This window comes from Cygnus atratus, chromosome 1 (genome assembly GCF_013377495.2).
Source record: "Cygnus atratus isolate AKBS03 ecotype Queensland, Australia chromosome 1, CAtr_DNAZoo_HiC_assembly, whole genome shotgun sequence".
Classification (NCBI taxonomy): domain Eukaryota; kingdom Metazoa; phylum Chordata; class Aves; order Anseriformes; family Anatidae; genus Cygnus; species Cygnus atratus.
Window position 1 is genome coordinate 64500014 of NC_066362.1, and position 26153 is coordinate 64526166.

Sequence of the window (26153 nt, forward strand, 5' to 3'; positions counted from 1 at the left end):
GGATTTAATGGAATTAATGGAGAAGCTCCCAAAGTCCAGACCAGAGCCACAGCTTTGAGACTCTCTGGCACTCTCCACCCCATGATCAGTCCTTCCTTTCTGCCCACCAGAAGGCTGGGGATGCTCAGGAACACCGGTGCTTGATCTGCCCCTTCAGAGCCCTCTCTAGGGAGAGGATTAAGGTGCATTGCTAACTCCACACAGACCATCTCCATGGTGGCCTCTCCCTCAGCCCTTCAAATCTTCCAGGGAAGGGAGCACAACCCAGAAATCCCTCTCTCCTCGGTGAGTGAAGAATCCTTGTGTTTTCCAACAGGTAGTTAAGGCTGCATAGAAACCGTCCTGGGGGGAGGGAGGGAGAGCTGCACAGGTCCTAGCAGTGAGATTCCAGCTCTGTCAGCGTCAGGAGGCCAGATCTGGTGGAGGGAAGGGGCAGTCCCGTGGTCGGCCTGGAAGGCAAGTCCTCAAGTGGGCAGGTGAGCTGGCGGAGCCTCTGGAAGGCAAAGGCAGGCATTGAGTAAGGCCACAAGGGCAAAAGGTGACCTGGGCCCTCCCCTTCCAGTCATGGGTATCATTCATTCAGCCGGCTATCACAACCCATTCCCGAGCACTTGTGGGAGGCAGAGAACAGGCAGGGTTGGGAGTTTTCTTGGAGCAAGACTCCTGGTTGCAGTCAATGGCAGCCTCCAAATTGAGTTGAGGCATTGGAGACCATCTTTGTCCTCACCACCTAATGAGTTTATTCCTAATGGTGCTTGCAGAGAGACAAAAGCAATAAACTAAGGACACCAAGAGGCAACAGCCAGCTTGGAGCAGCCCTGCAGCCAGGCAGAACTCAATAAAACCAACAGTTTCACTGTAGCAATGAACTCATTCAATTGATTTATTCTAGGCTCCTTACTAATTAACCGGCAGCACACAAAAAACTCCTTTGCAAGGCTGGACTTCAAGACAGCAGCACAGCCCTGATCCCAGAGCATCAGCCTCACCTCTCTGAAGGAGCCTTTGATGGTGGAGAGCTTGTAGACGATCCAGAGAGGGATGCACACCATGGAGGATAGGGCCAACAGCCAGCCTAGGGTGTCCCCCCACCACGGGTACACGTACTTCTTGTTGTAGGTCAGAGGGGTGTACTTGATCAGAGAAAACAAGAAGGTTGCCTGGCAGGGTGGAAGAAACCAAGAGAAAAAGTGCAAGAAAATCAACTGTTAGTGAAAATATGTCTTCCTGGTGACTCCACACCTGCACAGAGTTTTATGGTAACAAAGAGCTCTCTGGGACAGAAACAGAGGAGACATCAGTCAAAACAGCTTTGCTACGGCAGTCCCCATGCACAGCACCAAGGAGCTCACCCCAGCAGTAGACACCTGTGTCACTGTTCAGCTGGGCCCTTCTCCCCATTGCTTAGGCCCACACCTGACCCCAAATGTCACAAACACGTGCAGAACAACAGGCTACATAACCCTCTACACACATGCACACCCTTCCATATATACGGATGTATATCTCAGAGACACCCAGCTCTGCCCACCTCCCTCCCCACACCTCTTCTTCCCGTGGGCTCTCACCATGCAAACTGCTGGAGTGATGAAAAGCCAGCAGTATTTGATGATGGGCCATGGCCGGTAGCCGATCATGTCTTCAATGTTATCGTAGAAACGCTCAGCACCTGTAGAAGAAGGGAAGGATGCCTCACTGCTACCAGGGAACAAGGACAGCAGAGTCTGTGTGTCCCAGGGAAGATGGCGAGTGGGGGCCCTGCTTCACCACCATTTGGGAGCTCCCCAGAAGATGAGGCAGTAACCTCAGCATAGCCAAAAACCCTGCTGGGGAGCTCTACGAGGAGTGTGGCCAACTTCAGTCCATGTCCTGGACCCCAGATCAAATCGATGGGTCACCAGGGCCAGCCCCTCAGCTGGCATCTCCCGTGCAAGGACATGATCCCAGGCTATGACCTGAACCCAGGTTTTATCCATCTCTTGTGAATATCAAGGCTGAGAGAGGTCTCTCAAAAATGCTGGGGGATCTCAGATGCCTGTATGCACAGGCTGGGAAATCACTTCACAACCAGCCCCACATCCCCAAAGAAGGAGGGCCTCAAAAGCAGGGGCACGTAGGAACACGCTGGGGATATCTGCCAAGCAGATCCCCCAGGGCTTTGCTGTGAGGAAGCCCCCACCAGCTGAGTCCATGGGCACCAAAGCACTTGTTTAGAGGGCTGCCTTGCACTGCGAAGCACTTGCCAAGAGGAGTTATGGACCGGCACGTTGAGGATGGGGAAAGCAGATTGAGAGAGCAGATCTGGGGACCCTCCTGGTTCATACTCACCATAGACCCAGGCGATGCAGAGAGTCTCGAAGATGGCCACAAAGAGCAGGCACATGCCACTGGCAGCATAGTAATCAAAGAGCTGGAAGACATACATCCCACCCTGGGAAGGGCCAAGCAGGCAGCGAGGCGAGGTGGGGAGGGAGAAAGGGGAAAGGAGTCAGGCACAGGCCAAGAGCTCCAGCCAGAGCAGGAAACGAACTCAGCATCTTCCCCAGAGCTGCGGGCACCTCCCACTAACTGGGGCACGGTTTGAGCCAACAGCAAAGGCCACATCCCTTCTACTCAAGGCCTTATGGAGACGTGGCAGCCCTCGGAGGCCCCCTGCTGCCAGGAGCCTCTGCAACCCTTCAGCCCAGAGCAGGGCAGGAGAAGAGAGGGGAAGTGACTGTCAGAGACGATGGGGGTATTTTAGGACAAGACAGGTGTTTCACCACCCAGTGCCACAAACCAGTCTACAAATTGGGCCTGCAGGTTTGTCCAGGCACAAAGCTGCAGGTGAAACATTATTTTAGTGTAATTTTGAAAAAGCTGTCCTTCGAACACAAAAGATGCGAATTGTAAAGGGCATCGTGGCAGCACCAACCCCAAGACACACAGACTGCCAGGAGGACTCAAAGGTTTTAGAGCAGAACAGTTTTAACTCAGAGGCAAATAATCACAAGGGGAATGAATATACAGAAAAACAGTGTAATAGATATGAGACATGCTCAGTCTCACTAGATTTTCCATCCATTTTCCACCTAGGTCTGTACAGGAGGAAAGAGAAGGACAAAAGCTCTCCCAGAACCATGCAACAGGCTAGAGCGGTAAAGGTTTGGCCCATGTAGAGATAAATATGTAACCAAAATATTGGCTGTCCAGAGCTCCAATTATCAGTCCTGGCAGGAGAGCTGTCAGGGCTGTGAGTGGCACAAGGGCTGAGGGCTGGAAGCAAAAATGCGAACGCCGTGGGGAAGGGCAGGGCGGGGCAGGGCAGCCTCCCCCAGGCACTGGGCAGCAGGATGGGGCTCACCAGTGAGCACGTGGCCCCAGCATGGACCCCACCACCCTGCAGGCCCCCTCAGACCCAGTGAGCACCATGTGGGTGGTCTGAGCCCAAAATACCTCAGTGAGCATCACCAGCCCGACCAGGTAGGAGAGGACGGAGACCAGCAGGATGAGGGTCTCCCGGCGGTTCTTCTTGCGGAAGATGGTAGGATACATGTCGACAAGAGCTGTGACGAGGCTCTCCACACAGACGAACTGCAAAGAGCAGAGATCCCACCTCTGTCAGCCCATCCCAAACCTCCTCCCCAGCACCCCCTGCACTTCCACTGGCCAAGTTCAATCCCATCTTGAAGGGACAGTGGCCCTGCACCTTTACCTGGCTGTCCAGTCCCAGCAAAACAACCATCAGGAAGAAGAAGCAGGCCCAGAGCGGGGAGAAGGGCAGCATGACCACAGCCCGAGGGTAGGCGATGAATGCCAGGCCAGGCCCTGCGGGGAGAAGGGCTTCAGAGCAGGCAGCAGCACGGCACGGCACGGCACGACACAGCACGGCTGGTGCAGGCCCACACGGCCAAGAGCCATGCGGGAAACCCAGGCTCCTCATGGAGCAGAGGAGGTCCTGAGAGGAGGGAGGGAATGGAGGCACAGCAAGCCACGACCACATCACTGCTGTGAGGGCTGGGAGCCATGCAGGCCTCTGAGCCCAGCACAAGCCATGCAGGCACCTCAGTCCTACGGGAGAGACACTGACCTCAAGAAAAGGCCATTGCATCGTAATGTCTCATGAGTGGGCATCTGTTTCTCCGTGGCTTTTGGAGGCACAGAGCAGAGCTGCCCACTAAGATGGGGACTTGCAGTGCAACACCGCTCAGACTGGGGAGAGTACCTGGCCCAGGGGACAACCAGCAGCCCCCCTGTGACCCCAACACCCCACCACGGCCCGCACTCACCTGACTCGGCCACCTCGGCGATGGGCACACCCTGCTCCCCCGCCATGAAGCCCAGGATGGAGAAGATGGCAAAGCCGGCCACGAAGCTGGTGCCGCTGTTGAGGAAGCAGAGGGCCACACAGTCCCTGGAGGAGGGGGTACAGCATCAGCCAGAGGTCCAGGTGTGACCCACACCCCACGGCAGCCCCCGCTGTCCCACCCTGGCCACTGACCCATAAGATAGACTTGCTACACATCTAAACGCCTAATTTTTTTTTCCCTCTCTCTCTTCTGATCCCTCCTGTGGGGGAGAGTGCCAGAGATTATTTCTGTCTGAGAGGGGGGCATTTATTTTTTCTTAATAGATTTCTCAGACCAGTTACAATGTCCTGGGCTCTCAGCACTACTAGATATCTCCTGGTCCTCGCATTATGAGAAAAAGATGAACAGAGCCATCCAATTTATGTTCTCTGATCTATTCCCTTTTGTCTCTGTTTCATCTCATTCCCATCCATCTACTTGTTAAACTAAACATTGCTTATCTATCCAATTCTTTTTTATGCTCCAGTCTCCCCAGGCCTCCTGTGGCGGCAGCCCTGGGGACAACGCTAACATTTGCAGCGTCTTTCCAAAATAGTCTGAACTAAACTGAACGCACCCTTCTGGCATTTCATGGCCTACTCTGACTGTTAAATGCTACTCTGCAAATCCAGTGTAATTTTCTCTACCAGTCTTTAGATCTTTAGCATTTGGGGGGCTTCACGCTCCTCCCTGCACATGAACTAGAGCTAGTCACGGTCTGCAAACATTTCTGGAGATAAAGCAGAGTTCACACAGAACCCCCACACCACACATGTAGCTCAGATTATTCCTCCCAAACCACAGCACTTTGCATGGTCAAGGACTGCCCATCACCTAACACCATTTTACACTAACTTGCATTTATTTCAAATGTTTTTCCTTCCTTCCTAGTGTTCCTTCCCTCTTTTTCCCAGATGTATGTATGAGGTCATTGCCTGCTTGGAAAAGCATGGGATGGAAGATGTTCTCCAGTCACCTGGCAGGTGGGAAGGGGCATCATGCTGGGGAGTGAGACGTGGGAAATGGCCAGAGTGAAAAGGAGTCCCCCAGATTTTCACCCTAAAGGAAGCTGGGGAGATCTGATGGTGTCCCTTATCATCCCAGAGAATGAGAAACAGCCCATGCTTTTTGGTGCCATCTTGGAGATGACCTCTTTGTAAAACTCCTTACAACTTTACTGCTCAGCAGCCCCTCCATGTCACATAACCAGACTGGAGATGCACACAGATAATGACCAAGGACATGCAGCAGGCCAGAGTCAATCTGTTCTCTTTTCTCTTCCCACAGCTTTCTCTCTGAGAACTGCACCTGATAGAAGGGACACGAAAAGGAAGAGAGGTCCCAGCCCAGCTGCTGGAGAGGGTGGGTTAACACCTCCCTACAGCAGGTGTTAACTTCTAAGGTGAAGAGAAAGATGCCAAGCTAGGACCACATGGTGGTTTGCCAGGACCTTCCACAGCAATGACAACAAATTTGAATTTAAAAGGTGTGGGGAGAACCCAGTACCAAGAGCAACATGGTCAGCATGAGAAAGGGTGAGAAGGGAGGCAGGTAGGTTTTCTGGGCTCTTCCCCTCACACTAGCTTTTTGCCTCTGGAGATGTGGCTCCAGTTGCTGGATACATCTGAGCAAAATGAGCTTATTTTCACCTGACCACTTCAACTTGAAAGTCTGATTCAGCATGGGCAGAGCACATGAGAAATAGGAGTCACACCTGCAGGTTTATTTACAGACCACAGATAGCATGTAGGCACCCAGAGCACTGATAACTGTACAAGACACTAGGTCCAAATGAACCTCGGGAGGATAAATTGCAAGGTGAAAGGACTCCAGTCTAGAGCCATTTGATCTGACAGCTCTGCTTCCCCTTCAGCACCCATGTAAATAGGGGACATCGAGGTGTGGGGTCACAAAGCCAGTGAGGAGGATCTGGCTTTGATGGTTTTTATATGGTGTGGAAGACGGAATTTGTCATCTGTGACACAGACAGAAAGTTCTTGACATTCCCCTTGGGTACAAAGCACAGAGAACTGGATTTGAGGAAAAAACACATGGAAAGAGTTTCCTTATGCCTTGAGTAGAAATGGAAAGCATGACACTTCAAAAGGCCAGTAGCCTCCAGCAGCTCACCGGCCTATTTGCACTGATGTTGAGGGAAGGGAAGGCTCAAGGCAGCAGAGCCGTGCTCCAGTTACCTGTAGCAGTTGTTATGGTATTTGTTATAGCTGCCCAGAGCTGTCAGGCATCCCAGACAAATTGCATACGAAAAGAAGATTTGAGTACCTGCATCCATCCAGACCTGCAAGGGAGATGCAAACACAGGTAAGAAGACAAGGCCAGCACAGAGCACAGACGCTGCACCGATGGGAGGAGGCAGAGCCCCAGGGGCAACCATAAGCAGCAGAAAGATCAGCGCTCGGGTAGTCAGCAATACCCAGCATTTGGACAAGCCTTTGCTAGGAACAGGCTACACAGTGCCAAGAGTTACCGTGCTCCATGAAGCACCCTGGGGGTGATAAGTGTGCCAAGGGGAAGGGATGCAGCCAGAGCCTTGCAAACCCACGGCACATACAGCTCTTCATTGTCATCTCTGTCTTCCTCAGACAAATCTGCAGAAAACTGTGATTCTCCAGAGTCTCCTGGCAGCAAGAGACTGGGTGAATGCTATCCAGGAGAGCTGAAGGAGCCCTTTCTGCCAGCAGAGAAAGGGGACGTGATTTGGGCAGGCAAGGTCTCCAATGGGTGGCACAGGTACATGCTGATGGTGGCCCTTTGCTCCAAGACCTAACATTAAAGGCTCCAAAATATTAAAGCGAATTAATCAAAGAGGAGGGGAGTATAAGAAATAAACAGAGTTGTTTGCCCAGGACAGCTCCTAAAAGAAAATACAAGAATGATGTTAGTGCCATGAAGCCCCTCTGAACTCCACTTCGATCTCTCTGTCAAGAGCATGTCCCGGTGCTCAGAGGCTAACATTTGTCAATGCCAAATTTGATTTGAAAGCCTAGCTGTGTGCAGTCACTGCTGCAGCCACAGCCAATGTCTTCTGCAGAGAACAGCAAAAGCAGGAGCCAACAGTGAGGAATGAAGCGATGACAAAGATTATTAATTAACCCCTCTACTGTCTAACATCTTTCTTCCTAGAGGGTTTATAAAATAGAGATAAAGCAATCATTCAATCAATGCTGAAGTGCAGCCACCTTCTAGAGACAAAAGGGAAGGTAGTCAGGAAAGGAAAGCAGAAGGAAGTTGTTAATGGGACAAGTTTAATGCGAAGAGTCTCCAAGTGGAACAGTGCTGGTGAGTCCTCAGACAAACACCCGCCCTGCTCAGGGCCCTGACCCAAGATGTCTTCTGAGGAGAACAGAAACCAACAGAAAGCACTGCAATGGTTTCGGTGACTCAGAGTAACACCTGTACCTTGCCAACAACGGCTTCCTGTCCTGAGGGGCAATGGTCAGCCCAGTGCTGCATGAGCCAGCAACACCACCAGCTAGGGCACGCTGGTGAGGCCGCTTTCCCCGGCTGTCCTGCAAGCAGCTTGGCTAACATTCAGCCCTACCTTCTTCTCGTCAGTCACAGGGAGTCAGATCACGTCTTTGATTTGTAGAATGGGAAGAGACAGACGATGAGGTTGGATGGGAACAGCTAGTTCTGGGCACGAGGATTTCGAAAAAGTCGTTGACCTCAATGAATTTTACTTGTTTTAGAGGGATGGAATAGGGAGGCAGGTTTAGAGACCGAAGTGATAGCTCATTATTGCATTGCAGAAACATTGGAAAAAACAGGGCCTTTTTGTTCTGTTTTGTTTTTACAAATAATTCCTAAAGAATCATTGTGCTTGTGGGCAGCCGGGGCATGGCCTTTGCTTTTCTGCTGCTTTTGGGGCACAGCAAGACACTGATGTGGGCTGGCCCAGCTGACAGCTTTGCATCAATAGTTTAAGCATCTTTTCACAGGACAGGGTGGAAAGTTTTATTAGGCTTGTTTTTTTGGTGTTTTTTTTTTTTTTTAATTTATTTTGCTGTTCCTTGCTAGAGCTCTGTGGTTTTTTTTCATCAAATTCTAACTTGAATCCCCCTCTCTTGTGTTTTTTTGAAGCCCTTTTAGTTCCATTTGTTGAGGTAACAAGACTTTTGCCATCAAATGGCACGCTTGCTATAACATTGGACCCAGTTGCCCAGTTTCAAACAGATTTACCAGTGGACAGAAACCTCAAAGATACCAACTACCTATGAATTTAACAACAACCAGGGAACAAGAAAGACTCAGTGTCCCCTCTGAGAGGGAATCTACAGGGAGGAACAGTCAGACAGTGTTACATATCAGACAAATCACACAAGCAAGAGACATGAGAAACATCCCAAGGGCAGGAAAAGAAATAGTGCTTTACCAGACATGGTAGAAGTCAAATACCAAGACACCAAGCTTCATTAGCTCTGTGGCTCACAAAGTGGCTTGTTTCTACATCCATCAATGCCCCTGATGTGCAGCAGAGACCAGCATGGAGTCTGCAGGCTCCTGCTCCGCTGCCTGATCTTTCCAACACAACACCCCCGGGGTGCATATCCAAAGGGATATCTGTGGGGATTGCAGGACCTGCCTCAGCACATGTTCCCATCTGAAGCAAGGCAGCATGTGAACCAGTGTAAATAAAGCTAAATGTGGCTTGTGGAACTTATGGTCCTACTCAGCATAACCGTGAACACCAGCTTAGGCTGTATGCAGTTTTATTTCCTATTTTAAGAGGCTACTGAGGTTCTTGGGCCAAAGACCAGCCACCTTTCCCTCTTTTCCAGTCCCTTGGCAGTTCCTAAATTACTTGAGGGCTGACATACTCCACCAGGACTGATGCCATGGGTGCTCCTGACCCACCTGTGATGGAGCCGAGCAGCACAACCCAGGACCTGGGGTCGGAAGAGTCCCCAGCCCACCTCTCGTCCAGCCTCCTCCTCAAGCCCCTCGTGAGAAGCACAGCTCTCCCCCCAGCCCTGCAGTCTCACGGGGGCTATACACAGCAGCCACCCCTGGAAACTACAGCTCAAATCTGCCCTCCCCAAGCTGCTGCCTGTGCTCATTCCCCTCCCTGCTGTGACTCAGAGAAATGTTCTTTTCAGTCCTTCCAAGACCCCCCCCTCTTCCTCCCACACTGATGATCAACAGCCTCTCATTATTTCAATATTTCCACTCTGACTAAAGGGGTTTGATGGGGTCACAGAGGGCTCTCCCTTTCCCCTGCAGAAAACCTTGCTGCTGTTCTCTGACCGCCGCTCCCAAAGAAACTGGTGAAGTTCACCCTGTTGTTCAGATTTCACCAGCACATTGGCGGCCTGGGTATTTTGATGTGATTGCTGTCTGCAGTTTTCTAAGCCATCCAGTTTATTTAATTCATAATTCAATTTCCTTGAACATGTTGTTTACTCCAGTCTGTAATAACCTCCTACTCTCTGTTTTTAACCAAAGTCTTCACACCTGAGCTGCAGTTATCCAAGATAGTTATGGCCTATCAGAGGACATTTTCCTTCCTCCCTTAATTTTCTCAGCAATATTCGCTTTATTATATGTGCTAGAATTTAATAGCCCCCTGTACTGAAACAGATCCTTCCTTGGGAAGACCTCAAAGCACTTACAGATAATAACACAGACCATTTCAGAACAAAATACTGCTGAACCCCAGTGTGCCTATGTCATACATCAAGCGCAGGTGCTGTGCTGAGAAGTGCCAAGCTGCCCCCACCGGCCAGCAGAGAGGACTCAGCACGGAGCACACACAGGGCAAAAGCCAGACAAGCCTTCACCTGCAGCACAGTGAGCACTTCGTTTGAGGGCTGTGGGGGGTTAACTGGCCACCTCCTTCACCTCTCCCATCCCTCCTTAGGCACAGCAACCAGGTGAGGAAGAAAAACCCAGATCCCTGGTTATTTCTGAAGTAGGCCATTCCCTGCCTACACAGGCAGCAGAGGGGACTGTGCAAGGGTGGCAGGCATGGCAAGGACACAGAGGCCAGAGCTGTAGCAAAGAGGAAGGTTTGTGGAGCTGCCCCCTCAATCCCCTGCTGAAATTGCAAGATGTGTCCAGCCTTCATCTCAGCAAAACCCTCCATGGGCTCTTGCTGCATACAGAAATAGGATCCCCTCCTCCAGCTCAGTTCCCCACTGCTGTACAATTCCCAGGGTTTCACTTCAGGATGCCCAGGTCACAATTCCCAGATTATTGCCTTCCTCCTTCATTCAGGACTGGCACGTGTGCACTCAGGGTCCCCATGACACCCCACCAGCCCACACCGACCTCCTGCACCCCCCTGACGACTGACATTTTACACCCAGGTGAGCTCCCCCACTGCTGGGCTTCCTTTAAACACTGCAAGAAAACAAACAGGTTCTGGTTCATCCCCAAAAGCACAGCTGCCCACCCCGGGGGTGTGCAAAGGGGCGAGGGATGCTCCTGGCCCCCAGGCTTTATGGTTCTGCCCAAAGACAAACACGTTGCCTTCAGAAAGGGGACGCGGGGGGCCAGCAGCAGCACGGCACGGGTGAGCAGAACTGAGTTAAAGGCTTGCTGGGAAAAGAAACAAATAAGGGGAACAAATAATATTTAGCAGGCCCACAGTCGCCTTTCTCTCTTGCTGGGAAGCAGCGGCTCTCGCTGGCAGTGGAGCGACAGCAGGAGGGGCCTGAATTGGAAGGGGTTTGGGGGCTCTGACCCCTTCCCTTGGCTGGGGGCCCATGATCAAGCAGTCCTTGGCCCTGCCGCTGCCTCCCGGCCCCAGGGGCCACAGGAGAAGTGTCTCTTTATAGAGAGCTCCGCCATTACACAAAGGCTTTCTGAAGCTCACAGGGTAAAGCACAAGCACACACAGCAAGACAGCGTGTTTTCTGGAAGTTTCAGGAGAAAACAAGAGTGGGAGGTCCTGGGCATGTTCTGAGAAGCACTTGCTGTTTGTGCAGAGAGGGAGATGCTCAGAGGCTGCTGAGTTTTACCCCTTCATTCTCACTCACCAAAACTAATGAAATTTAGTTAAAAATGACTGATACCAGAGCGAAGAGAGACCATTATGTTTCTTCTCTTTCAAGCAAACCCAAGCACACTGCTGGCACTTTCTGCACCAAGCCCATCAGCTCTCTCCTCAAGCTTGTCCATTACAACAGTGTCTGGTCATGGTACAAAAGCATCGAGTGATGGACAGCCTGCCAGCACTGGAGAAAAGCTGCTCCAATGACAAGTTTCTCACACTTAACGCTTATTTTTAGTCTGAATTCCTCTCATTTCAGCCTCCTGCTAGTGGATCACACTGTGCATCTCCCTCCATAATCACATCAGGAAATCCCCAGTGTTATCTTACTGAAATAAACAATTGATAAAATTGCCACAAAGATCATTGTGAAGGGCAGAGTGAGCAAATGTGGAAGTGGTGAAAAACCTCAAGACCCCCTTTCTGTTAAACCACAGCCTGAACTATGAAAAACGTAGGAAGCTTCTGGAGCTCCAAAAATGCAGTCAAGGAGGGGGAAAAAGATTTGGGCTTAGTAATTGGCTAGCATACTAATATAAAAATACTAAATATTATGCAACTTTTATATATATATATATGAGGTTGCTTTATTTTGGGGGGGGGGAATTTTAATTTTGGGGCATACAGTTCAAAATCAATTTTCTCTCTGGTGGTTTTGCTGTTATCTGCTTGTATTTGAGCAGAATTGGATTCTATTATGCAAAACTTCTGGTTAGCAGGTTCTCTGTATAGTCTGGTCTTCCTATACATCAAATATTTTGCATCTGATGTTTTAATTATAAACATTTTATAAATTGGGAAGATGAAGGTGCGGGAAGATTTAGGGAATTACGGACTTTATGGCCAGAAGAGACCATTATCAACCAGGTCTCATGCACAGGATTTCACACTTTGGTCCAAGGTCATTGGGCAGGTGATAAGCAATGATTTCCACACACGGACACTTAATCACATCTCAGCTGCTTCTCCCCTAGTAGAATCTGCTAAATAATTCATCCCCTCTTTTGACGTATGTTTTCATATACTTTTAAGCAGTTACCCTTTTGTCCCCTTGTGTATCGTTTGCCCTTCATGTAAAGCTCCCCTTAAGACTCCTTGTCACAAGGCTCAAATGGAAGAGGTTATTTTGATTATTTTTATTTTTATTTCAAATCTCCAGCATCCCTTCCCAGGAACTGCAGAACCTTGCATTTTTCCAGGCAGCGCCGGACTGCGGGTAAACAATCACAGCCTGCTGCCTTGTGAGCGCAAATCAATTATAATCGACTTGGCCCAGCCGGCTGGCAGGGCTCGTGCTGTCCTTGCACGGCAGGCAGGGGCACGGCCGTGCACACACGGGGCACTAACCCTTACCTTCCCTCTCCAATGGGAGAACAAAGGAGAAACCGCAAGCTGTGCTACCTGGCTTGGTAAGATAGCTAAAGCACACTGTAGGAAGGCAACCAATGCTACTGATTACACCTTTTCTTCCCCAAAAGCAAAGCATTTGTCAGAGAATGATGGCATCTGTGGTGTGTCGGGGAGGGGGGAGCGGAGCTCGTGCGCAGAAGGGTCAAAGCACATCCACCCGTGCAGTGGCGTTTTCCAGGCTGGAAGGAAGCCGTGCTTCCAAAGGTCAGGCTGTAATTGGGACAGAGCTCACGGGACTCAGCGAGCAGCAGCAGACCATGCCCTGCCTGGAGGGGTTCGGTGCTGTCCCCTTGGGGATGCAGGCACAAAGACCACAGGGCTTTGCATAAGCTGGGGAGCGCCATTCGAAAATGGCATCTCGGTGCAGAAGGCCCTCACACTGCAACAACACAAAGGGAGCCACACACAGTGCTACCACAGGCCTGTCCTCGTGCTCCTGGGTGTTTTGGAAAAGCCCCTTCCAACCATGCTGCACCTTCCCAGGGAGGGAGAACTATCCTACCCACCTCCTCCCCACAGGCAAGGGGAGACAGCACGAGAGAAGCCAACACTGCAAAATTAAGCTTTTCAGCCAGTGCTTAGGCACACAGCTGACCATAGAGCAACTTCCAGAAAGCTGAGCAGGAACTCTGAGCGCTGCACAAATGACACAAACCAGACCACCTTCAGCTGCAAACCGGAAACTCGCGCTTAGCTCCCCAGATGGGAAGCCCTAAGTCAAACCGGATCACCCGGAGCCACACCGCACCAGTGGCACCAGCAAGGCCAGGGGTCCCCAGCAGCCCTGGCACACCATCACCCCCACCCCAGGGACCCTCGCTCCTCTCATCAGCTGGAGCCGCCCCTGCTTGCAAAATTAACACCAAAGGCAGCAGCGGGGCTAGAGCAGGAAGGGTTAACAGGGTTACGAGGGGTTTTGCTGGCCTATTTTCCAGGCAGGCACCCTTTAATCTCCTTTGGAAACACCTTCGCACAAAGGCTGGTACAGCAGCTCAGCTGGATCCAGGATTTAACGTGGAAGAACTTGTCCCAAAGAGATTAACAGCAGCGGTCGGGTGCCGACCCTCTGTTTCTGCAGGCAGGAATTTCTCGATGGGGACGGGGAGGCAAGGAGGGCAGCCAGGTCCCAGGGGTGCACAGAGCCATCCTCCTCCTCTTCCTCCTCCTCCCCACGTGCTGCAGTGCTGCAGTAGCACAGGGGTCTCCTCAAGAAATGGGGGGTTCAGCTGGAACTGCTCTCACGGAGGGGTTAATCTGCCACCTCTGCCCATGCTCCTGGGTAGTTCAGACCCAGCTCAGGCTAGAAAATACAGGAAGGGGAGAGGTGAAAGCTGAGGGTGAGAGAGCATGGGGACTCCCCAGTATCTACCCATATCACAGCTCTGCCTTATGCCCAGGAGGGTGAAAGAGGAGACAGACAGAATAAACTGGAAGAAAGAGAGTGGGAAGGCATTGGTTAGGCGTCGGAACAGGTTGCCCAGGGAAGTGGTGGAGTCACCATCACTGGGAGTGTTCAAGGAAAGGTTGGACGTGGTGCTTGGGGACATGGGTTAATGGGTGACATTGGTGGTTGGACCTGATGATCTTGGAGGTCTTTTCCAACCTTAATGATTGATTCTATGATTCTATGAAAAGGAAAAAGAGGTGAAGAGGACAGCCACAGGCATCCATGCAAGCACAGCTCAGCCATTTGGCTCCCCACTGTCCTTACCTGGGGGTCCCCGAGGCGACTGAGGTCTGGATAAAGGTAAAAGAGGATTCCCTGGGATGCCCCAGGCAGGGTGACTCCCCGGATCAGCAGAACCACCAACATGAGGTATGGGAATGTGGCCGTGAAATACACCACCTGGGAGGAGGACGAGAGGACAGGTATGAGCGCACCAAGCACCTTGCTTTAGCCTGCAGTGGGAAGAAATGTATTTTTATGTGTGTCCAGGAAACCTGGGTCATGGCATGGTGTGTCTGGAGCCAGAGAAAACCTTTCTAGTCCTAGGAGAGATACAGAGCATGAGCTAGGCTATCAGCAGCCTGTCATCAGAGCAGCCCCACTGAAGGCAGCAGCAATACCTGTGTGCATCAGCAAAGGACCTGCACATCCCCACCCCAAGTACAGGGCTGAGTCACACGCACAGAACATAAACGTAACCTCCCATTTGGGTACAACTGAGGTGTTTTCAGGACTACTCAGGCACCACATTGTGGTCTGTTTCCCACACAGTTAACACCAAAGCTGAGGGCTGATGTAGCCTCACCAGCAATTTGGGTAGTGTTTTTAATGCCTCTGCATGGCCACCACACCTTCAAGACTTATTGACCACCGTGCAAACACTTGTTCAGTTCGTTGTATCACACTGGGACAGTAAAGAAACGCTGCTCCTTCAGGTTTTTCCTGTGTGGTTGTGCAGAGCAAGGTTTTGCCTTCGCCTTAATGCTACCCAACAGCTCTTTTCTCAGCTTTGGCAGTTACGCACCAAAGAGCTAAAGCACATCTCTAGAGGAGCTGCAATATGTGATGCTGTGAAATGATCTGTTTCTCATGCCTGCCCATCCATCTAGAACAAGCTGTTTCCAAATCCACCTAAAGCCCACCATCCCTTAGTGGTGGTGGCAGCCTCTGTCACTGCTACAGCAGTTTCTGCAGCAGAAGAGGTACTGCCAGCAATGGGAGGATGATTTGCCCGGACAACACGACCACTTCTTCTCTTCCCTGGATAATCCTTATGGATCCAAGTAGTGAATCAAAAAGAGATTTCTTCTAGACCCACCCTGATATACTCCATCTGAGTAAAGCATCCAAAGCACCTGACATTGCAATGGGTCTAAGCTGAGATACAGACTGTGATTCAGTTTTGCGACGTGGAAGGACAGAAGGATTTGAGAGATCCCACCCTTGAAAAAACAAACTACTAGGTTATCACCTCAGCTGACAGTCCCAGTATCTCCGTGCATTTCATGTGTCTTGCTCCATATATCACAGCAGTCTTGGGGAATGCCACAGATAGAAGTGAAAAACACCTCCTTGCTGGAGCTCATGACTGTCTGAGGCATCTGTGTTAGCAGCTCCATCCCTGTCCCTCTGAATCTGCATCCTGGACATTGAAGGAGCCCAGGGACATCATCCTTCAACACCAGCAAATGCCATTATTCATTTCAGTCTCAAAGTTTCAAGAAGACTCTGATTTAGAGCTTCTCAGTGACAGTTAATCAAATCTACAGGTCCTGAGAGTTTAACAGTCATCCCTGTACTTGCCACAAAACCAAATTATTGCTTTGGGGTATGGCAGGATGAAAGTCTAAACTTTCTCAGCTTGTGAAAGCAAGATTAAAAACAAAAACCTTAAAGACAACCCATTGACTTTGAAACTTAGTGCATATTCCTCCAGGATGGCAGGTTGCACATTCTCAGATGGATCTCTAAAACACAACAGTTTTAGGGGCTCTGTACACAACCTGGTTGTTCTCTGGCACACGGTTCAGATCTTGGTAATGCCCTGTGTGCCTGCAAGAACTCGCGTGTTAAGCTTTTCTCTCAACAGCCACTCACATCTGAACTGAGACCAGCAGCCTGAATTTGGAGAAGGTTTTCTTGGATGGAGAGTGCCAAACTTCTATCTAACAACACAAACATCTGGATCCAATGAGACATTACTCAATGCTTGGCTCAGACCCAATCTTTTTATTTCTCGGGCATTGTTAGCACTAACTACATCACTAGGAACCTTGCCGAGATCAGTGTGATCATTCTGTCACATGCTGGTCAACAACATCCAGGGTTTTATTTGAACCTGATCCACATGCCTCGGCAAAGTGATTCCATCTGTGACAACCTCCTGCATCTGCGAGTGCTCCCTGGGGACAGGCAGTCCCTGCATCCAAGGATGCAAACCGCTGCAGAACTGCTCTGTCCAGGGCGATTTCAGTTCAGGGGCTGATGCACCAATGCGCAGTGTTTCTCCACTGGAAGAAGGGTTCTGTTTTCCAGGTGGTAAAATCTCATCATCGTTAGTCCTTTTTGCTAAGAAGCGTTTGCATTTTACAGAGAACTTGTATCTAAAATAAATTGAATTTGTTCTCAGCACTTCCCACACTATGTTTGCTGTATCTTAGTATCATATTTGCTGTTATTATACTGCCTCTGCTTTCTTTTACTAGGCCACCACAGCAAGCAGTTGCTCTTTTCTTCTAATTTTACTCCATGGAAACCAGAAAACATCATCTCTGCAAGCTGCTTGATTTCCCCTTCATGTTTCATAATTCCAGACCATTCTGGAAGTAGGAGAAACTGCTAACATCCATGCCATCAACTTGATGGAAATGGATGCAGCAACAATTTAGATCCCATCACACAAGCCATGTTGTTTGAAGCACACTGAGAAGACACCATTTAGATAACATACTAAACCTTTTCACTTCCATCTGTTCTTGCTGGCTGGGAATGGGTCAGGAGGCAGTAGTAGAAACTAAGTAATGGTGTCAGTGCAAATGACAGTGGCCCGCACTGCAACAGAGGGAGGAGACAGATGGGGCAGCTTTAGATGGAGCTCTATCGTCACACCAACCCTTCCTAGGAGAATTTGGAGAAATATCTCTGTGGTGACCAGTGTGAGTAAAAAAAGGAGACTCTTTTGCTGGGGAATATGAGCAAGTATAGCAAGAGTTGGGACCAACAAAAAGACAAAAAGAAGATCCCCATGATGCTGAGGCAGAAAGGGCTTTGAGATCACCAGTGTTACCTTCGTAACTATCTAATGAATTTAAAGATTTTCCAGCTGAACCTGCCAGCAGAGGCAGAAACCACACTGCTTGTTCATGCTGTGGCAGGAGGGAAGAGAACATGCAGCCACCCAGCCACCCGCTATGCAGAAAGACAGCAAGGCCTCCTGGGCCTTAGATGGAGAGGGACCAGGTGGAAGGTAATCTTGGAAGGTAATGCTCTGAGAAGCTTCCCGCCTCTGTCTAGCACTCCTATCCTTTCTAGCACAGAGCCTGGTGCTACAAGGTGAGCACTGCAGGGTCCTGCTGTCTCAGAAAGGGATTTCCAGGGCCTGCCTGAACACACAAGAGGCAGGTGGATCAAACACTCCAGCTGTGATCAAGGGAAGAGGCTCGATGTGAGCCAAGCACTCACCTTGCCTGTGGACTTGACCCCTTTCCAGATGCAGAAGTAGCAGACGACCCACGCCAGCAGCAGACACAGAGCCAGCTCCCAGCGCAGGTTGCCCAGGTGCTGGATGCCATCAGAAATCTTCAGCACTCTCCTCCTGCACAGAGGGAAGGAAAACAGCACCCAAGTGTCACTGGAGATGGCCACCAGTGTTCCCAACACCACGTCTCATCACACCACCAGAGCACCTGACACCTCAGGGGAGAAGGGATGTTTTACACGCAAGACCCATCTCTTAGCTGCAAGCCGCAGAGGTGTCAAACAGCACCCCACACGTAGACTGCTACAGCAGTACCACCAGCCTGCTGGGTCATGGATGGAAACCTGCTTCTGCACTTTTGTCACACTGGCCTGTTGGGCTAGACATTTCTTCTGCCTTCCCCCTACACCCCTTGGTCTGTCTTGTCCCTCTTGCATTCACAAGCTCCACCTGGGCCTCCTTTTGTGTCCACCTGACTTTCTGACGTGCTCTCAGGGTGGATGATGCATTGCGCTTACCATGCAGAATTGATCAGGACCACCCAAGAAGAAAAGCTCTCTAACCCCTTCTCCATAGCACCCTTCTGCTGTCTTTAGGAGCGACTACATGTATCACCTCAAGCCCCACAGCAGCAGAGCATCCCATGCCATGACAAAGACCCAGCCAGGACCACAACAATCAGCATGCACAGTCAGAAGAGACCACTGATTTATCTGAGAGTGATACCACGGTGCAGTCCCGAGCCCTGATCCTGAGACAGCCAGAGAGGGACATGCACTGCCCTGGAGCCCCAGCAGCACTGCGTGGAGCATACTCACAAGCCCGCTCTGCTGCAAAAGACTGCAATTATCCCAAAATAAAGGCTACATTTCTGGAGAACCACAGTCTAAGATGGATTGAGAGGGTAAGAAGGGGATCACAAGAAATCATGTTGTTCCTCTGAGTATTTTGTTGTTATCTTGCTCTTTCCCTGCTTCTAAGCACGTGGACTATGTAACCGTTGGGGGAAGGATGCTAACAGACCATAACTAACCGGGCACTGTACCGCAGCCAGAAGCATGCCATCACCCCAGTGGCAGGGCAGTGCTTCTCAGGGAAACTCTTGCCTCCTCCGCCCCTGCCCAGGGAGGGCAGGAACAGACACTGCATCAAAAGGGACAGGCAGTGGAAATTTCCAGTCCTGTGTGCTGGTTCTCCAGTAACACAGGAATGTTCACTGAACACCGACTTTTCTAGCTGCCAGCCTCAGGAGGAGCAGTCTGAGGCAGGCCAGCATCTAACTGCATGCGAGCAGGTTAGAAGAAAAAATAAAAGTGCACTGTAGGAGAAAAGAAAAATCCCATCTATGGAAGGAATTACCATAAGCTCATTAGGAGCAGTGTATGTACCCAGCGCCTTCCAGCCTTTAATGATCACTGCTCACAGGCAGATGCAAGAACAGAGCTTTGCCCTGTGCTGCCCCAGGGGTGCCACGGTGTGCAGAGCCCTCTGCCAGCCTCAGCTCACAAGGGAAATTTGTGGTGGCAGCAGAGGCTGCCTTCTTGGTCTGTCAGCCAGGACTCAGAGCTGGGCTGTGCCCATTCTCCCAGGAGATGCTGAGCATCATCAGAGATCGCAAGCCTGCAGGCCTACGCCTTTGTGCCAGAAATCAAGCTATTCTGTACTTTGGGCTAACCAATGCACAAAGGAAGAAGACAATGAAAAGGAGGGAGCAAATATCACCATGATGTGAGCTGAACCCAGCACTCAAGTTTGATTTTGGTGAGCTTCTCCCCTCAGTATAGCTATCATATTAGTCAGTGAAGTAAAAACATCACCTCTTTTTCTATTTTTAATATGAAGTCTAGTCTGCATACAAAAGTCACCATCCTTGATGACACAGCCTCCTGGGAACATGCTGGTACCACACAGGAGCGCAGATTCAAAGGAAAGAGATCACCTGCTGCATCACCAGCATGGGTTCCTGCAATACTTCACAGGGCTTTAAGGCTTCCTCTTCAACAGGTGAACACTCTAAAGCTTCCAAAGCATACAGACAAAGACCCAACAGAGAGCTGCTGCGTGGTGGATCACCACAGATCGCACCACACTCACAGAAATGTTCTTGTGTCCTGAGCATGGTTACACTGGACGTAGCCACCAGGCAGGTCAAGGGCTGCATACACAGAGTGCTCTAGACAGAACGAGAGCAGTGGATAATCCAGCAGATACATAAACCATACCCAAGCCATAGGGCAAAGGTCACCATATTCTGAGGGAGGGACTAATTCTAATGAGGTTTGCACCCTGGGTAAGTCTGATCCACGGTTTGGGGATGAGGAACATACAGCCAATTCACCTACACTGCAGGGGGAAACAACTGTACAAGGGAGTTCACGTGTGGAATTGAGGAACATGGGAAGAAGCAGAGAGAGAAGCAGCACAAACAGAGGAGGAATAAGGGAGAAGAAGAAATTTCAAGGACCAGAGGAAGTAAAGCAACAGTGAAGCAAGGTTTTGTACAGAGTCAGCTGGCCATCACCAAGGCCTGTGAGAATGAGAAGCCCAAAAAGTCCAGGGGATAGCAATAAGGCATAAGGGAAGGACAAGTCAGCTGGCTGAGGCATGCCAGCACAGCCCCAGACAACCACCACAAGCCCAGCGGTGTCACCCTTGACTGACGGAGCTCCCCTGAGAGCTTTTGCCCTGACCTGCCCAGCGTGCTCTCTTGCGGCCTCTTCTGACCAGCATGTATTAACAGGAACCACCACCATGGTTGGTTCATTGCCCAGAGAAGGCATGTCTCGGAGGAAACAGGGATACAGGCTGTCCTTTACTTACTCCCAGAACTCGATGACCGGCGAGGTGGCGTTTTCGGTGGTCATGTTGAGGGTCGAGTTCGCCCTCTGGAGCTCCATGCAGTTCCCTGCGGGAGAGGCCCGGGGAGAGAGGGGGCGTGAGTAGCAGTGACTGGAGAACCGGAGAAAACCGCTCGCTTTCCATCCACAGTGTCAACACCCATTGACATTGACTCAGAGACAAATTTTGTACAGTCCCAAAGATGCACCAAAGGAGTCCCCTCCAGGGCAAGGCTGGCAAGAAACCTAGGACAATTAAGAAGATGACATTTAATTTTTCCTTCCAGCAGGCATGGTAAGCCATCCCTGGGTTTATAGCTAACGCACAGCACAGGGTGATGGGACTTTTCATCACTGCCAAGGAGGAAGACACCCTCGGTGGCTGCAGCCTCTTCCCCAAAAGCACCAGCAGGACTGTGGTCACTGGGGGTTCCCCACCCCTACAGGCAGTGGTGTGACCCAAGCTGGGGTTTCATGGGTTCAGCAGTCCCTTTGCCTGGACCCAGGAGAGCAGCAGGACCTCCACACCCACCTGTGTTCCACTCGTGGTTGCAGCTGCCCCAGGGGAGGTCGATGGTGAACGAGCTGAAGAGATAGAACAGGGCCCAGGCCAGCACAACGATGTAGTAGAAGTTCAGAAGCACAACGATGACCTGCGAGGCGTAGCCAATTCCTGCGGAAAGGAGGCCCCAAAGGCAGGTGAACCACATGTTGAGGGATGGGACAGGGCTTCACCAAGGGGTCAGCACCTGGCCCCCTGGCCTGTCCCCCACTGCGCCCACTCAGAGCTTCATCTCTGCTCTGCATGGTGACTGTGCTGCTGGAGGAACACGAGCACGTCAGCCACCTGAGGTGTCAGTCCCTCCCCAGATCCCACCGTCCATGCAGGCACTTTAACCCAACCTGCACCAGCAGATGAGCTTGGAGAGCAGCTGAGGTGGGATGAATACCTGAAAACACTGGCTGGTGGGCAGCTCCTGGGGCCTTAACCTACAAGACGTGCAGCCCCACAGGGAACTGAGGGAAGTGTCGCCTGGCCAGCCATGTAGGGAACTGAACCCGCCCGGCATCTCCAGGCCTTGGGCAGTCTGTCTGAAGCACTCGGGAAGACCAAGTGGTGAAAGGACAGGAAAAGGAGGGAGTCTGGACAGGGGAAAGGCAGCTTGTGGTTGGAAAGCCACCCAAAGTGGCAGAAGCATATGACAGTGCTCCACCTGCTGAATAGCACCTCTTCTACCAACATTCAGTTTTTCTTTTGTTCGTTATTCCTCTTCCCTTTTTGCCGTTTGTGCACCCTCTCTGAAAGGTGCCAGAGGAGTATCTAAAGGTTTTGGTACAGGGGACGGAGGCAACTGGGACTTTTCAGTCCTGGAAATCATTTCCTGACATGGAAAGAGAGTGGATGATTGTGCTGAAATAGTGGTAGAAGTGGATCTGACAGTTAATGACAGCTAACACCTTTCACCACTAAGGTTTTAAGCCCTCCACAAACTCAGGAAAATGACATAGCATCAACTTAGAAAGATAACAGTATATTTTAGGTTCTGCATAACTGCCAGAAGCATTTTCATCATTAGATCTTAGAGGAATTTTTATTAGGTGCAAAGCTCTCAGCCAGAGCCCAATGTGAAGAAGGAAGCTGGGATCAACTTTTCCAGCTTAATTTTGGGAAGGGCTGGGATTCACAGGGATGGGCAGAGGATGAGCACAGAGCCCCCACAGGTCCCCAGGGTCCCCCCAGTCTCACCCCACTCACCTTCAAAGAGGGGACAAATCCTGCGCCAGGCCGTCACCCCTCCCTGGCTGGTGTACTGCCCCAGCGCCGTCTCCAGGAAGAAGACAGGGATCCCGCAGGTGAAGAGGAAGATGAGGTAGGGGATGAAGAAGGCACCTGGCAGATTCAAGCAGAATACAAGAGAAATAAGGCCTGTCAGGTGGCTGGGTTCAGGACATATCCAGTATGGCCCTGAGTGGGTTCCTCTGGGGGACTCCATGGGGGTGGCACAGGAGGGACGTGGTCTGCAGAGGGTGGGAAGGGCATGGAAAAAAGGATTTTCCTCAAGTTTCATCTCCCAGAATGATGCGATTGCCTGAGAAATGCTGTATTTGGGAAAGAAGGTGCGAAAGGAAATCTTCTAGGCCTGTTTTTTTTGTACAGAAAGAGTAAAACAAGTTCTCAGTAGCTGTACACAAATAAAGGAGAATACTCTGATGTAAAACCATTATGACTTTTAAACAAGTTGGCAATTCCTTTCACATTGATTATTCTGAGCGTCTATGCATGACAACACCGAAGCACTGAGGATATGTGTAGAGTAATATTTTCACCCGCCCTGGGATGGCTCGCCAAAAAGCAGCAAACATACAAAGGAAAATGAAGTATTGCAGAAATGTATTTCCCTTGTACCAGCAACTGGGGCTGCGTTCCTGGTCAAGACCTGTCATGAAACCAGGCAGGGAGGGAAAAAATGCATCAGACGTTTGGTTACTCCAGGACTAGCGTTCAATGCAGTAACAGCTTTCACCCTACAGCCTGAGGGACATCCCCACAAGCTGCTTGATGCTCCCAGCTTCATTAACACCCCATTGAAGTTGCTCAAGCCCTGCCTTTCCCTCCCATACTTTTCCAATGCCAATGAGATGTTAACTTGCTCTTGGGTCAGGTTGGTGGGGGTGCAGGAGGAATAACAATTCTGGGGCAGAAGTAAACTCAAAAACAAGAGATTTCAGTACAAAGCTTGGCTGGTATGGATGAGTGGGGAGAAAGCTCCTTGGGGCCAGGCAGAAGTCCCACCCCATGCTCATCCCAGCGGGAAACAGGGCGACAGCCCTCCCCTTCTGCAAAAAAAGTGACCAAAAACATGCACAGGGAGCGCTTCGTGGCAGCTGCCTCTGGGCAGAGTGGCCGAAGGGCAGGATGCTGACACCTGGCAGCCATGGGGAAATAGCAAGCGCCTGCCCACATCCCGGCCAGTAAATAGAAATTAGCTGAGGCCGAGGACAGGGGGAGCGGCTGTATTGACACAATTCCCTCAGCTCCCATCCTGCGTGTCGCTGTGTGACCATAAAAGCGGTGCCCTTTTCCCAGAGGGATGTGGTGGGACATTGTGGCAGGGACCCCAATGTCCGTCGGAGGTGTGCTGCATGTCACCCCAGCCCCTTCCACTTCCCCTGCGGCGCCAGCAGCCGCACCACCAGACAGGCTTCCCCAGTATTTCCCAATCGGCCGGGCCAGCCTGCCCAGGGAAGACCTGACCCTGTCATGGGAGGCGAAAGCAAGAGCAAATGAGAGTGAAAAGAACATTTTTTAGCTGTTTGCTTTTTTTTTTTTTTTTTCCCAGCACTATACAGGACCTCGGTATTGCACACTGAGTACTAAATATGTAAGACTATTTCTTTGCTATATGGAAATATCCCTCAAAAAAGACAAAGTGACAGGCTGCCCCTATTTACGTAACTCAGATTTTGCAGTTCTCTTTTTTGTGGAGAGCCTGCCTCATTTAGCCAAGCAAAGCACAAGCTGAGGGGAGTTATCACCACTGCCTGCAAACACTTCAGCAAAAGTCAATGGGAGCTGCACTGTAACACCGGCACAGGAGCAAATGGTGACAGACTGGCCACAGCTGACCTGAAACTGGAAATTAAATAAAGGCCCCTCACTTTTATTTAAGCACCAGAGAAGCAAGCGGCTAGACCAGCCTTCCCCAAGGAGTACAGAACAAAACCAGGTTTTAAAAACCTGGCGACTTTTAAAATCAATCTCGATGCGCTAGGAGGGATTTGGTGCCAGAAGCAGCCAGGACGGGGCTGGGCTCTGGAGGCAGGGGAGAGCCCCTGCTGCTGCCTGGCCTCGCTTCACCGCCCTGCCCCAAGAGCCGCTGCCCTCTGCGCCCGAGCCTTGTGCATCCTCCTTCCCCTGCCTCACGGGATGAAAACTTTGCCCGAGACTTCAAACTCCTCGTTGCCTCTGCCACTTCATGGGGCTTTGCTTCAGGCCCATTTTGAGGGGGGAAAAAAAGGCTGAGAAACCACTTTTCTGTCCAAGCCATCCCAAACACTCCCTAAGCTCTCCCCCAGCCACCAGAGGGGCTCTGCGGGCAGGGGGGGCCAGGGCAGGGTCCCAGGATGTGCTGCCTGACGGGGGACAGCACACAGGAGCACTGCAGTGGGGAACAGGCACTGCTCACATGCAGACAAGAAACCTTCCCCGTGGGAAGGGGAGCAAGAAAAGCCCTGCCTTTCGAAAGGGAATGAAATTCCCAAGCACCTGGTGAAACGAAACAAGCACCAGGCAAAACACAGCGTGAAAGTAGCTAAACAGCGGCTAATCCTCTTTTATGCCACTGGGATGAAAGCAGTTTAGTGAGGCCCATGAGACTGCCCCCAGCTAACGCCAGGGGATTTCAGCCCTGGTCCCCAGTGCCCACCAGCTCCCAGCCAAGTGCCGCTTCCCCCAGCCCTGCCCTTCCAGAGAGCCCAATTAGCAATTAATCACCAAACGGGGAGAGCAGCTCCCTCCCCACCTGCCGCCAAACCAAGCTTGAGAAAAACTTTGGGCTTTCATTTTTCTCTCCTAAAAGGCTGCCTTTAGCTAAAAGCAGGCACAACGCCCTGTAAAAGCCATGGGCAGCCTGGGTGACATCGGTCAGGGATCACTGCTGAGCAGGGAGCCTGAGCAGCATCCGTGCACCACGCACAAGTAACATCAATGCCCTGCTCCTACTCTGCCTCCAGCACATCCATCCATGTGCCTCATCTCCCTGCTGGGGATCCCAGTGCTGCTCCTCTGGGAAAATGTGCCTGGGGTGAGTCTTATGACTCGGGCACTGGGGCTGGGCAGGGATGTCACAGGAGGGATGCTGGTGGCACCAGGGCTGCACTCACCTCCGCCGTTCTTGTAGCAGAGGTAGGGGAAGCGCCAGACGTTTCCCAGGCCAATGATCTCCCCAGCCACCGACAGGACGTACTCCAGCTTGTTGTTCCACTGCCCTCGCTCCAGGGTCTGGTTCTCCTCCTCTTCCTTCTCCTTTTCCACACCAGGCTGCGCGGGCACCGTTTCGCCATTGCTAACGGTGCCAGGGACTCTGTAATCCATTCCACCTTCAGGAGGAGTTTCCTTTGTTATGTTCACAACAAGCCATGCAACAAGGCTAAAACCCGAGCTATGGAAGGCAAGAGAGGGGAGAGGACACGCACAGACACCCACGTGCCAAACCCTTACTGGCTTGTTGCTTGTAATGATTCCTGCTGGAGGAAAGGCACCAAGGGCACGTGTGAGCTTTGACTGTGCAGTTCAAAGCCAGTCCTTAAAAGCCATTCCCAGTTTCATTATTTTAAATTGACCCATCTCAAAACACTCCTGCTTCTGGAAGCACATCCTTCTACAGAAGCTCCCACTGCAGCACACACTAGAAAAGAGAGT

The 26153-nt window shown here is 51.1% G+C and overlaps 1 protein-coding gene across 2 annotated transcripts; it reads right to left on the bottom strand.

The window, feature by feature from the left end:
* LOC118250103 (sodium- and chloride-dependent GABA transporter 2) lies at positions 1 to 25826 on the bottom strand. Of its 2 annotated transcripts, XM_035550800.2 has the most exons (14): positions 25616 to 25826; positions 22488 to 22622; positions 21264 to 21404; positions 20715 to 20799; positions 17879 to 18011; positions 14462 to 14596; positions 6524 to 6627; positions 4269 to 4393; positions 3695 to 3807; positions 3436 to 3573; positions 2329 to 2431; positions 1569 to 1669; positions 990 to 1160; positions 1 to 493 (listed from the first exon to the last, which is right to left on the bottom strand). In XM_035550800.2, exons 1-14 carry the CDS (start codon positions 25824 to 25826, stop codon positions 374 to 376), a joined length of 1815 nt encoding a protein of 604 aa, XP_035406693.1. In that variant the 3' UTR covers positions 1 to 373. The 2 variants fall into 2 exon arrangements, with proteins under 2 accessions (XP_035406693.1, XP_035406694.1); XM_035550801.2 differs by lacking the exons at positions 21264 to 21404; positions 22488 to 22622.
* Between the last annotated feature and the right edge of the window lie 327 nt (positions 25827 to 26153).